The 14,308-nt window shown below is 43.6% G+C and overlaps 2 protein-coding genes across 9 annotated transcripts in view; both read right to left on the reverse strand.

The window, feature by feature from the left end:
- The window catches only part of limch1a (LIM and calponin homology domains 1a), a 53,291-nt gene extending 46,192 nt beyond the window's left edge, over positions 1 to 7,099 (reverse strand). For 5 of the 8 annotated variants that reach the window (XM_042092347.1, XM_042092388.1, XM_042092355.1 and 2 more), the window contains exon 1: positions 6,493 to 7,099. In XM_042092347.1, coding sequence (XP_041948281.1) covers positions 6,493 to 6,597 — 105 coding nt within the window. In that variant the 5' untranslated portion in view covers positions 6,598 to 7,099. The remainder of the gene's footprint in view (positions 1 to 6,492) is intronic. The other 3 variants (XM_042092399.1, XM_042092380.1, XM_042092364.1) reach the window with 1 other exon arrangement.
- Positions 7,100 to 7,535: 436 nt separating this feature from the next.
- Positions 7,536 to 12,222, reverse strand: uchl1 (ubiquitin carboxyl-terminal esterase L1 (ubiquitin thiolesterase)). Its single transcript, XM_042092412.1, has 9 exons — positions 12,074 to 12,222; positions 11,966 to 11,977; positions 11,305 to 11,433; positions 10,764 to 10,899; positions 10,343 to 10,428; positions 9,995 to 10,042; positions 9,635 to 9,704; positions 9,330 to 9,388; positions 7,536 to 8,343 (listed from the first exon to the last, which is right to left on the reverse strand). The coding sequence occupies exons 1-9, from the start codon at positions 12,104 to 12,106 to the stop codon at positions 8,260 to 8,262; spliced, it is 657 nt and encodes a 218-aa protein (XP_041948346.1). The 5' UTR covers positions 12,107 to 12,222; the 3' UTR covers positions 7,536 to 8,259.
- Positions 12,223 to 14,308: the final 2,086 nt, after the last annotated feature.

Below are 14,308 nucleotides of genomic sequence, written 5' to 3' on the forward strand. Positions count from 1 at the left end.
GGAGAGGGGATTTTGAGCAGGATAAGAGGTAGAGAGAGAGACACGAGGAGAAGAGAGCACTCCATTAATCTGACAGACAAGCCTCAGGAGCAGCTGCAGCCACCTCACTAAGAATAGCCTGACACACATGCACAGATGGGAAGAATCCCCGCAAAGGCTGGAGCCCTGCGTACAGCCACGCTCAGAATCTGGAGCACCGCAGGAGGACAAGGCAAAAGCAAGGACACCAGCTAGGAGCTAGATATGCTCAAACTGGACTCTTCTTGAAAAAAACACCAATGTGTGTGTGTGTGTGTGTGATGTGCATGTAACATATTTAAGTTGATGGCTCAGACCTTTCCTATAGGTGTGAGTCTGTGGAAAGTCTGCAAGAGCTATTTTCAACATCCAGGCCTGTGCTAATTATTCTCTCTGGGTCTCATTTTCAGGGAATAGGATCCGCTGTCATATTCCAACACACCCACACCCACACACACACACACAATTCAAAAAGTAGGAAAATTAAAAACGTAAACATCTGCTGTTGCTGTCTAGCTCCTTAGACACCTGCATACAATTCTTCATTGAACTACTGCAACAAACATTTTTCACAGTAAAATGCATTGCCAAAACAGTATTTCAAACTGTGTTGCTTTTGAATGGCAGATTTTAGAAAATCAATTTATAAGATTTACTCATGTGTATTTTAAAAAAGCATTTTAACAAAAAAAAAAACTGTAATAGAAGCCTTTTTTAGGACTGGTTTTAGGGACATATTAGGGACACATTTCCACATGAAGAATGTTCTGTAGACCATGACAAATGGTGTCTGTGTTTCTGTGCAAATGTGTGCACGCATGCATAGGGTGAGAGAGGATGGAGAGAGTCAGGGTGGGCTTTGGGGGTTCCATTATAACCATCTATGGGGGGTTATAACTTAATGTCTGGGGCTTAAACTGATTACACTTCCTTAGTCCATCACTCACACTCACAGTGTGTGCACAACCCTCACCACACTAGCCCACCAACGCCACACGTCATACATACATGCATGACACACACACTCACAACCATAGGTGCTTGATGTACACTTGCACTCTTGATCGATCATTCACACCTGTCAGCCTGGGGCATGTAAACACAGAGAGAGAGAGAGAGAGAGAGAGAGAGAGAGAGAGAGAGAGAGAGAGAGAGAGAGAGAGAGAGAGAGAGAGAGAGAGAGAGACTATTTGAGCAATCCAACATTCAGCTTATAGGTTACTTCATGTGTCCAGGCTGGGTCAGATGTCAGTCATTGCATAACACATTTCACAGGATGCCCTGGGGGCATGGCAAGTAAGAGGAACTCTCAGGAAAGAGACTGGCCTAAGTTAAGGCTCTTTACATAACCCTAAGCATGATCATACATTTCTAAAACAGCAACCACACACACACACACACACACAAACACACTTAGCAATAAAGTGCTTCTCTGAAAGTTTATGAAGAGTGACCCTAAAACTCCAGTATTGCACAATTCAGGCTTTTGTAGAATAAGCTACCTCAATAGCCAACAGGCATTTTATTAAACTAAGTCTGATACACATTACATACATATCACACACAAAACCTCAGTTGACTGTCTCCATGTCTAATGCAGAAAAGATTTTCTCTCCAGGCTTGATGTCCTGATTAAATCAGGTCTAGCCTCTATTCATTGCCCGAGGAAACCAGCCTGCATGCAATAAAACAGTAATCCAATTAACACCTGTACAAACACAGACCTAACAGCGTAGACAAAAAAAACCCGAGCCTATGATACTATCTAAAACAGTACAGACATAGACCTAGTAAGACCTGAGCCTATGATACTATCTAGTAACAATTCAAACACAGCATAAATCCTTAGCCTATGATACTGTCTAAAACCAGTACAAAACAGACCTAGCAGCATTAGTAAAACCTTACCTCGATACTATCCAAAAACTGTACAAAACAGCGCTAGCCGCAGAAGTAAATCCTTAGTCTATGATGCTATCTATAAACAGACTGGCCTCGGCCTGCTGACATTACTGACCAGGACAGCTTTGCTAATCAGCAAAAGCCACTTAATTGAGGTTGAATGAAAGTTCAAATGACCGCTTTCTTCCATTGTGAGCTAATATAGGCAGGATGTTTAAAAGAGGAGCCTGTCTGTCTGTCCATGTCAACGGGCATTAAAGGCAATGTGCTTAGCGACACTTTCCATAACAGTTTCAAACCTCAGACCAGGACAGCACAGCTTCTTCCGAAAAAATATTTGTGCCTTTTTCCAAATTAAAGGGAATCCATTAAAGGACTACAAATATTTAAGCCACTGAAGACTAAACCCTTATGGCAAAACATTAATGAAGTTGTTTGGCAAACATAGTCACTGAGACACAGAGGTTTAATTAACTTTAAAATGTAACATACTGTGTTGTCTTCCCACACCCCATAAATGGCAGGACAAAATTGTCTTTTATCCCTACAGAGGAAATATACTCATGACAACAAAGCAGGAACAGAGCGGGATGTTCCTGAGTAATGACTCTCACAGCCAAATGAGAATGATCCTTTGATTCAAACAGGGCTACCAGCTGAACAGGAATACAACAGCTTAAGGGAGCATTCGGAGTAAGAAAGCCACATCCCAGTGACAGCAATTAATCCTCTGTGTGTGTGTGTGTGTGTGTGTGTGTGTGTGTGTGTGTGTGTGTGTGTGTGTGTGTGTGTGATAGACTGAGACTGAGACTGAGACAGCGTGTGTATCTCCCATCAACACAGTAATGCACAACTGTGACAGCTGGCTCTGTGCAGTCATATGACCAGAGCAGACCCTTACCCTTACCATCTGTAATGTCCGGCTCCGCACGCACACACACACACGCAGACACACAGACACACACACACACACACACACACATACCTTCTCTGACCTTTTCCTGTCCAGAGGGAAGTTTAATACCCCTTCAGCTCTGTGTTAAGTCCCATATAGCCTGCTTACAGCATGCATGGTATCCATGGCAACCCTGTGCTCTTCCAGCTGCAGAGCTGGAAGATTCTAAAGATTTATCACCACTGCACTTATCCCGCCCCAACAGAAAATAGCTCCTACAGCAGCAGCCACTTAGAACGGTCAGGTCAGCCGTGGCCTACAGGTTAGCGCTCCGGACTTGTAACCGGAGGACTTGTTGCCGGTTCGAACCCCGACCAGTAGGTACGGCTGAAGTGCCCTTGAGCAAGGCACCTAACCCCTCACTGCTCCCCGAGCGCCGCTGTAGCAGGCAGCTCACTGCGCCGAGATTAGTGTGTGCTTCACCTCACTGTGTGTTCACTGTGCTCTGTGTGTTTCACTAATTCACGGTTTGGGATAAATGCAGAGACCAAATTTCCCTCATGGGATCAAAAGAGTATATATACTTATACTTATACTTATACTTGATCAGCCTGTGTGGTGGCTGGACAGAGGACCACAGACAGACCCCCCCCCCCCCCCCTCCAGCTGGATTAAGGATATCATATCTACAGGATTAGGCGGCGGGCGGCAGCACCCCAGGTGGGCCGTGGTGATGAGTTTCAGGCGGCCCCTCTACAAAGACAACCGTGGTCAGATTGAGACGCTGCTTGTGGAGTTATTGACTGGGGGGCGTCTGTGTTTGAAACCCCTGGATAAAAATGTGTTTGTGTGTCAGTGTGTTTGGTTGAATGTAGCACCTGGTGTTTGGATTACGATTTCTGGAGACAGAGTTAAATGCCCTCCTCTCACAGCCTCTCAACATAGATCAACAGATGACCTTTAACCCCTGTGTTTTCCTGTTGTCCTGTATCTCAAGGGGCACTTCCATCCCATTATTCCCTGAGGAGCTTGGTTTTAAGATCAACCCTGAGACAAGTCCCATTTCTTGAGAAATCATCTTGCTTTTTTGTAATCTCTACACGTTTATTTGCAATGGCCTGAAGTTAAAGGAAACTGCTGAAGCACTTACAGTTCGGCCAATTTGGAGGAAATGCCTCTGTGGCCCACTGGTGCAACGCAGGCTCCGCCAAGACTCTGTAACCAGAGAGGACGGGGCAGCACGGCTGCTGGAGTTCCTGTAATCCGACAGGCGGCCAGTGTTTGTATCTGCACCGGTGGCGTTGACTGGCGACCGGCGACACCCGATCTAGGTGAGACGTTTTAAGAACCTCCAAGCAATGTCATGCATCCGGATCCACAGGGCACAACGACGGCACGCCGCCTCAACTATCGCACCCCTGGTCTGACCCCCCCACCCCTTCAGCCTGTCTCCCTCTTGCCTTCATATGTGACCTACTGCTAGAGTCCAATTACTCCGAATTCCATTTCCTGTCAGCCAAATAGTAAAAGGGGTCACAAGGAACCCCTGAGTCACTCTAGACAAACAGGCTGGTGGTGAAAGAAAAAAAAGAAGGCCATAAGAACTGAGAGAAGAGAAAGCAAGTATGAGATAGAGAGACAGAAAGAGAGAGATAGAGAGGGAGAGAGAGAGACAGACAGAGACAGAAAGAGAGGGAGAAAGAGAGAGTGAGAGACAGACAGAGAGGGAGAGAGAGAGAGAGAGTAATAGGCCTATGCTACTATGGCAGCATACTAAGGTAAACTTATGGCGAGCTCTAATGATTGAATCTCATATACGAAGACATAAAATGCCAAGACAACATGAAAATATAACTATAACAGAACAACTAACAATATGGCTTCCTATGTCCTGTTGTCCAAACATCCTGTTTTCAATGTATCTGTTTTCACACAGGATACGTGTGTCGTGTGTGTAAATTGGTGCAATAGTGTATTTAAATGCACACACACACACACACACACACACACACACAGAACAGCTCCTTTTCATCATTACAGCTCACCGACACTTTGCCTTCTCTCGCTGTACTGTGGAAGCACAGCTGGGGCAGGCTGGTGCATTAAACTGGGCCAAGCTGGTCTGTGCCTGAGAATACGTCTGCAGTTCCCATGGCACTGTCATTTGCAGCCTACAGACACTGGTCTATGAGGACTCTTCACATATAACTTAAAATACATGTGGTTGAAGATAGTGGTGACCTAAACTAATCAGGGATCTGTTGATGAGAGGCAGGAGGTAACCAGAGCTGTATCCAATGAAGCTTTGTCTTCGTGGTGTGCTGCACCAGCTTCAATGCTTTCGATGCTATTTCCAGGACAGCAGGGAGCAGCGCTATATTTGTTGTCCAGCTATAAATACTGCTGGCACACACAGATGCCTGCTTTTTTCAATGGTAACAAGTCAGTCATTTTCTTCCTGGAGACAGGTCTAATCTGACACTGTGTTACATTAGGTAGCCAGCAGTTAAACAAACGCACAACTCCAGCGTGATCACGACAACTCTTGAGGGTGAATGATAAGTGGGTGCAACATGTGAGGTGGCAGACTCATAAACTAAATATGTTCCAGCCATCATCTCCCAACACCTGAGTACTAATAAAGGCAGAACTGACGCACAGTGAAATCAAAGGAGCCAGCCGTCCTGAAAGTCCCAGTCGCAATCTGAATTAGACTCAGCCTCCAGTGGTTTACTGTACCATGGCCCATTTCACTAAGTGGAGCAGTGACGTGACCACCGCATGCCACCAATCCTCTGCCACACACAGGCATAGCAATCTTCTAAAAAATAGGTCACAATATCATTATCTGGGTTTCAATATTGAACAGTGTGGTGGGATCTCCAGGGAATCCCATAGGCGTGGAGAATAAATGACATGCAATGCTATTGTAAAGTATGTACGTTTGCTGAGGAGATAAAGGCTGACGAGGGGTGGACTCGCATGCTTGGCAGATATCCATCCCTCCAAGGCGTCAGAACAAACAAAGGTCCGCTTCACTGTCTTCCAGCACCATGGCAACCAGAATCACCTCTAAAAGGGGGCGTTTCTGGGAAAGAACTGTTTGGCGCACTGACTGGCCTATAAACGCACCAAAACACAATTATCAGGCTCCTCATTTAATGAAAACATTAGACTACGTTATTATTATTTTTTTTTACTGAGCCTATGTCTTTGTTTTTTGTTTGCAAATAGGCTAATACGATGTCTTCAGACTAGACTCGTAACTTATCGGGCAGGCAGGCATCGATTAGTGAAAACAAATTGTCAAAATCAAGTGAGTCATGTGATTCAAAAATTCTTTTAGAACAGAAAAGCCGCGCAAGCTAGTCCGATTACTGTCCAAGCATTCCCCACACAGCAAAATCCACGGCACATGACAGCCGCATTGTGTTTCCCCTGTTCCCTAATGTAACACAATATTGCCTACGCGCCAAGTGACATGATGCGTCACTTGCCTCCCAACAGGTAAATCTACAATATTGATGATTATTTTCCCTCTCAAACATACCCTGTTTGTTTCTAAGGCAGCATCCTCGCTATAGCTAGCTGTGCGCTGAAAGCTGAAGCGTTTTCGTGTAGGTTGCACAAGATGGTCGGTTTTTAAGATCTTATAGCTCTCCAATTTGTCAACTCACCTCTATCCATTTCTGGGCTTCTTGGAATGCAGGCTCGGTGGTCGGTTCGGGGTGTTCGTTGTGGTCTTGATTCTTAGGGCCGTGATCTGCCCCTGGACTCGCCATTGCCTACACAGCAGCAGAGGGTATCGTTTGCAACTAGATCTGATGGGTAGCAGTAAGCTACACGAGGTAGGTTGGCGCACTGTTGAAGTATCCTGAAATGGTGTAACCTAATAAACTTCCGTAGATTTCGGTATTGTTTCCAGAGTTCAGTTCAGGTGTATCCTCGTTGTGTAAAGAAAACGTTCAGTGTCCCAAGGACTTGTCCCCCTCCACTCTACGCAGGAGCCGCAATACAAACATGCGTGGTCTTACCGCTTCACTGATGGATGGTCGTAAAGGCAGTAAAATAGCTTCTTCAATCGCACACTGAACCGCCTGCAATAGCAGTCGGACCGATGGCTAAAAATAAAGTTTTAAAACCCAGAGGTTGTCCTCCTGCATCAGCCAATACGGAACGGGCAGCTGCCTCCTCCGACAAGCTGTGAGGCTATCGCATGCCTGCCACCGAGCACTCTGGCATGCGCAAGTGAGAGCGGGAGGGTGCAGAAGAATTCTATGCAGTGAATGGAGGGGTCCCGGTAGCCTACTGCTCCATGTGTCAGTTACCCTTGCCCATACGTGTTCAAATTATGAACGCATTCAGCTTTATTAATTAACAATTAGACGGATCAAAAGGAGTTCCTAAATGTAATGCTGAGTTGCTGTTTAGGTAGCCTAACAAATTAGCCTATGACTGACTTGGTCGCACATTTGGTCCACACTAGTTGTTGAAATAAAAAAAATTGCAAACAACTAAAATGTTTAGGACCAGTGAAAAAGGAAGGAAGTGTTCTTATAAATAAATCAGCGTCCTAAGGCCACCGATACAAATGATAAGAGTGCCACCTGCTGGCTACAGCTAGCTAAGACAACAGCTTAATTTCTGGATAGGAAAAGGGGCAGAGGCATGAAAGATGCTGCTACTGTATGTCGAATGAATGGTACACTTAATACATGTATAAGCATTGATGTGCCTTTATTGCCACCTCACCCCATTGAGAAAAACACTTATTTTAGCAAACTGCAAAAAGAAACTCACAAGAAAAGGGATAGATCCCTGTGAATTCATAACCAACAGTCTGGCAGAGTACACATTCAAGCATTCAGTCATACAGTAAGTGCTTGGGCATGTAGCAGTGAGAGTCTTCACCACACTCAGCTCTGCCACCAACATTGGTCTTTCTCTACCAGCCCAAAACATATCAATAATTCACATCTTCCAGGCAGATATTTCAGTGCAAGGCAACATAAGACAGTCTAGAAGCCTAACTGTTTCACAATGAAGTAAAGTGCAAACTAATTGAAATAACACAGCAGTCTGCTTTGATCTAAGGCCATCATTGATAAGTTGGCAGTTCAATGTGATAACAACCCAGTCAATTTCTTAAATTCCCAACCCCTAAACAACGGTCCTTACAGGCGCTTGTGCAATGCAATACTCCAATCTCTCCCCTTAGTAAGACAGCTTGAAGAGTGATTTTTAAAAAAAAAAAAAAAAGAAAAAAATTCAGGAAGCCAAGACCTTCAGATTTGGACCACAGTGATTAAGACGAACAGCAAACATCAGAACAGCAGATTGACATTAACAGAATGCTTGGAGGAGTGCTGGGCTGCACTGGGCTGAGTATGCTCTATAGGATTGGTTTTGGGGAGTTGTTTTGGTTGCTCAGCAGGGGACTTGGCTCAGGCCTTGCACAAGGCTACGGCAGAGAAACGCACCTCGTCCTTCTCCCTCTCCACAAACTGGCGGCACACTTTTGCCGCATCCTATGGGTAGAGCAAGAGGGAGATAGCAAGAAAGAGAGAGTGTTAAATGTGTCTCAAAAGTATCCATACTGTAGGAGAGATTTGCACATGTAGCAGAGGTTTGTAACTGCAGAATTGATTTGTAATTGAAAGACATAGTAACTGGAACAATTTGTACCTGTAGAATAGATCTGTAAGTGAAGAGCATGTGGGAAATAGCCTACTGAAAATGGTGTGAATTGTTTGTACAGCCACAAATCAATTTTACAGGTTACAAATTGTGACACACACACACAAACAAAACATATGAGACACTTGATCCCAGAGGTGGCGCACAAGTCTGTACCTGCAGAAAAGATTTTTAACTGTACAGTAGGACAGCTTTGTGCACGCAGAGCATTGATTTGTTAGCCTGGAAAATCCAGACCCTGATAATCTAGAAAGATTAAGGGTCTGGCCACGAACAATGTAATGGCCCAACTCGAGGGACGGCAACAAGCATGCATTTAAAAATATCACTGCACGCAATTGGATAACACTAGACCATGTTTACTCTGAATGATTTCGGACTTCGACGCAATCGGATAACACTACGACCAATGTGTAGTCCTCCAACGTTGCAGCGCTGTCTTCATCAGTTTAGCTGGTTCCCCGGGATATCGGGGTAAAAGTAACGTGCATCATTGCTCATTGCCAGCGAGAACTCTGGATTTCCAGGGTATTGATTTGTAACTGTAGAATATATTTGTAATGGTAAAATATTTGTAGCTGTACAGTAGGGTGATTTGTAGCTGTAAAAAAGATTTGTACCCATATAAGAGATTTGTAAGTGTAGTGCATATTAATATTGACAAATACTTGTACAAATAATTTTCGCAGTTACAAATATTTCACACAGTTTCAAGTAGTCACACACATACAAAACTTTTAAATCTGATTTGATTCCATAATGTAGAGTTATTTATTCCCCAAGAGTGGGATTGATTCTGCCTGCATTGTGTACATACCATGATGAAGGAGCCATCTTTGGTCGCACCATGGTTCACCGCTCCCTCCATTCTCCCATCTATAGAATGCAGAAAATATACATCTAGATCATTACCCATTCTGTTTAATAAACCTAGACCTTAATTGCCATAGAAATCTGTATTTTTCTGATAATTCATCAACTTAGATTTGTGCAATAAATCTGCTATATGCCATTGCTACTACTATCCGGAGCAACAGGAATATTCCATTCACTTCATTGGGTGAACAGAATTATCGTTTATATCCTCAGTCTCAAACGCAGTGATATGGAGGAGAAACTCACCCAGTTCATAGAGTTGGCCATTCACATTGACAAAGGTAATGAAATGAAAATTCACTTTGCCTTCCTCTATCTGTTAGAGAAATGCAAGTACAAACAGATACAGCATGTTTAACAGTGCTAATACAATGTCCCAATGATTTATTGCCTGCTAGTCTGCACATTGCTTGAATTTGCATTAACCAATACCGGTAAGCATTTTGGGGCATTGTTTACAATACTGGAGATATACAGTGCATGTTAAGCATTTTCAGAAAATGTGGAGATCAAATTATTTAAAGAACTATGCAACTTCTTGAAAACAATGTGATATGACAAAAGGACAGTCTCAATAGAATATATAAATAAAAAAAACTGTGATACCCTGCACTGTCCATCAGCTGCCACCTCATCGTGGGTTGTCTGGATGTCCTGAGAGCAGAGAGAGTTGAATTTTTAATATGATGTCATCATACTAACTATTCACTCCATCAAATTCCATTAGCCTACTTCAGTTCATCTGTGTTTACTCTATTTTAGCGCCACCTATGGGAAAGATTGGGCACGCCATCTTCAATACCTAGAAGTTCCCACCATCTGCAATCTCATGAAAGTGAATGAGCTACAAAGGTAATAGCAGACCAAGGGAGGTCATATGGTTACAAAGCAGCGTGTGCAAAGCTTTACCAGAGAGGGTTGAAGCAGTTAGTAATCAAGAATCTTTGGCTTTACCTTGTTCTTCTCAAGTGCTTTAGCCCGGTCAGCAGCAGACATGCTGGCTGTAGCCTCCAGAAACTTCTTTATGGCAGAGTCACGGTCTATCAAAATGAAGATCAGTGGTGAAACCGTCATTTATAGCAGGAATTTCCAGCATGTTTTTTTTTTTGATGGGCTATATTGAAACACATACACTCTAAAAATAAATAAATAAAAGATGCCAAAATGTTTCACTTGTGTTGAGTTGTTAGATCAAGTGAAGAACCCTTCACATTCGAAATGGTTCTTCAGAAAGACTGAGTGTAGCCATTATCTTGTCAACATAACAAAGGCATATAATAGGATATTAATTATTTAATACAGATATAGTACCACTTTGATTTATGGGATTTTGTGCTTTCATTTCTGATGCAATGTAGGTAATGTTATTGCTTACCAAACTCCATTTTATCCTGGTTGTTGGCAACAGCGTGCAGTAGACCTACAGTACCACAAGAGTTCACCACAGTCTGCTTTAGGAAGTACACATCAGAAGCCTTGTCTACAGCCTGCTTCTCTCGGAAAGCTTCATGCTGACAAAGAGACAAACATTCACATGTATGAAGATATTCATATGCATGTATACATAGTAAACAGTTCTTCAAACATTCACAACGGTGACTCTGTAAATGTATGCTATTCATTGATAGAGTTACAGACGTCATTTAGCACATATCAGCAAGGACTGGTCTGAGCTGGCTTTGGTCCTGCGTTGGCTGTGTAGACCTATGCGGATTTACCGAATTATGTGACCATTTTAGCAGTCCAAATGTTGTGGATTACAGTTTGAACATTGTTATGTAAATTGCTGTAAATCGTTTAAACAAAACCTCACTCTGAACTAGCCTACGTTCCTGGTAGCAAGACAAATCAAAGTCTCTCTGGCATAGCATATAGGCCCAGCGTGTCAACCGTTTCTCGGGCCAGCGCCCTTTTACCTGTTGAGTTAAGGGGAACAGCAGCATCACAGCGCAAGACGGCGACGGCACTGAAGATAAAAGCTCGTCCTCTAGACCGAGTACGTCCACGAAACGCCAGCTAGACCCCACGCCCAGTTTGCTCAGCACCTGCGGGATTGACAGCGACCATGTGGCCGACACAATAAAGACAAATGATGGCGTGATCTAAAGCATCACATGGCCTATTACATTTCTATCTAAAACCTTCACTATATGTTACCTGAATAACGATCTAATTATGAGAAGTGAAATAAATCTAGCCCTCTACATAGTCTGTAGGTCTATTTGTTTAAAATATGGGCTAGTCTCATCTTACTATAATGAATAACGCACCGACGTCACTGGCACTTTTGCGCAATAATTCGCTCAAATAGACATTCATACAGACACCAATCAACAACCAAAGGTCGCTTGATTTGATTAAACACAATAATGAACTGTTAGCCTATCGCTGTGAATAAATAAGCAGGTGGTCGAGCTGACCGCACCCAGCAAAACAGTCATGTAGTAGTTGGAGTGGGTGAATCTCGCCACGTCCAAACCCCATGACTTACAGATCAGCAGCATGACAAAACATACGATACCCCTGCAGCTTAACCGAAGGCTAAAACCAGCCCTGTGAGTGACTCAGCATACATACTTTATTCAGCATCTGCAAAACAAAAGACAATGGGAAGAACATACATGACTCAATAGAAACATACAGCATCAACAAGTCGACGTTTTTGATTAAAACTATAAGCCCAACCTCAGGGTTGATCTCCATTGGTTTCCACTCCATGTTACGAGGCAGTCAGTGCAAATTTATATCTTCAATCTCGTATTTTCGATTGTCAACAAACACGAAGAGAGCAGCCGGCAGGGATACCCATTCAGATGTCTCATGCAGCTCATATACACGCGGTCTTATCCCATTTCTACCGGCACGGGGGGTGTGCTGTTGTGGAGAAATCACTTTCTCAATCTGACTACTAAACACGACAACACACGGTTCGAAAAGATTACATACACTTTAGAATCACATCACATAGTAATTAGTGCCAATCTTATGCATTTGCTCTCAGCAAAACGTAATTCTTGTTTGACTACCCTTCAAAATAATCGCACAGTCCATAGTCGCATGACTTTCATAGAATATACTAGCAATGTGTTATATGCGACCACTAGGAGCAAGAACTGCACTGAAATGTGTTTGATCATTCACTGTTGCACATTGTTAGAGTAGTTGTAGTTGTCTATATGCGTAGATTATGTGACTATATAAGTTCCCCCCCCCCATATCAAGCCGTTTTATTGTCATGGTGGCATATTAGGTTAGCCTATCCCTAAGTAAGCTGCATGTCTCTAACTGACAACACAGCTGCTACACACTACAGCAGCAGAAGACAATACACTGTAAAATCAGATCACAATGGAAGGATTACTGCTGAGATTGGCGTACACAAGCAGGCATGTTGAACTGATTAAGCACAGGCATGCACAGCAAAATAAAAGGGGAGGGGGAAATCTCTCTCTCCCTCTTTCTCTCTCTCTCTCTCTGCTAAATCAGATTGGTGGGGAGAGGAAGAGAGGGAGTGTTCAAAACCAAGTACATACAAAAAACTATCGCTCTTTCAAAATATCTGAAACACACTTGATCTTCAGACACACTGCTGCCAGCCCGAAATGGTGCTGACATCAGAACAGCAAGAAACACTGAGGCGGGAGACATAGACTGCAAGACTGAGGATCTCTATACCGTAAGCAATAACCTGGGCAATAATCAAGGACATATTAAGACATAAAAAGAGAATAGACATTGCACAGTCCACCTGTTCAGCATTCTTTGATCTTGTCCAGTCACTGGGGACCCCATGCGAGTGCCACAGAAGTATGTGGAGGGCTCCTACACTACCGCTGCCAGTGAGCCTGGAGGCCAACCTGTTGATCTACGCCGGATTGCTGCTCATTCTTCTGCTGCTGATCCTCTTTATTCTACTGCTGCTGTTCCATCAGCTCACACACTTGGTGCCAGGAGGCAAGGCTGGCCTCAGGAGGTGAGGAGAGGAGATGAGAGGTGAGGAGAGGAGATGAGAGGTGAGGAGAGGAGATGAAAGGTGAGGAGAGGAGATGAGAGGTGAGGAGAGGAGGAGTGGAGACCTGTGGGGAAGGCATAGCCAGTGGTCCTGATGAGGACTCTCTCAGCCTTCCCCTCTTTGGTATCAAGAATCAGGATCGAGCTGGCAAGCTATAGCAGGATAAGTTACTTATAAGGATTCATTGCATCAGTTATGCTTGCACATGCAGCCGGATTATCATATGACAACAGATTTTAAAAGTTAATCTGATGGGCAACAATGTGTAGTGGGCTATAACTCCTCTTGTCTGTATACAAATCTCTCCATGGTCTGGCCCCCACCTACCTGTCTGATCTTCTCCACCACCATTCCCCTTCCAGAGCTCTATGGTCAGCAGACCAACTGCAACTGGAAGAACCCAGGGCCAGGCTGAAAACTAGGGGGGACCGAGCCTTTTCAGTGGCAGCCCCTAGACTCTGGAACTGCCTCCCGCTCCACATCCGTTCAGCTCAGTCTCTGAATGTTTTTAAGTCCCTTTTAAAAACCCATCTCTTTTCACTTGCCAGTGTCTCCCTTTAGGCCCCAGTGTTTAGTAAATGTTATTTTCTCTGCATTTCTTAAATTATTTTAACTGTAGCTTTTTGTTTTTGTGCCTTCCTGTATTTATTTATTACACTTTACTGTGAAGCACTTTGGTGGGGCTAAGACGTCTGTAAATGCGCTATATAAATAAACTTGACATTGACAATGATATCATTTATGGTTAATATTTGCCATTTACCCCTGTGAGATCACATTTATGAATATGTGATATTTATGTGTAGAGTGTAGAGAGTGTTTTTTACAGAAAATGAGCCAAGGCCAAAGAGTTTGAAAAAATAAATAAATAAATAGCATAATTGTTCTTTTAGTGGGCTATAAAAAAC

Source organism: Alosa sapidissima, chromosome 1, assembly GCF_018492685.1.
Source record: "Alosa sapidissima isolate fAloSap1 chromosome 1, fAloSap1.pri, whole genome shotgun sequence".
NCBI classification, from domain to species: domain Eukaryota; kingdom Metazoa; phylum Chordata; class Actinopteri; order Clupeiformes; family Clupeidae; genus Alosa; species Alosa sapidissima.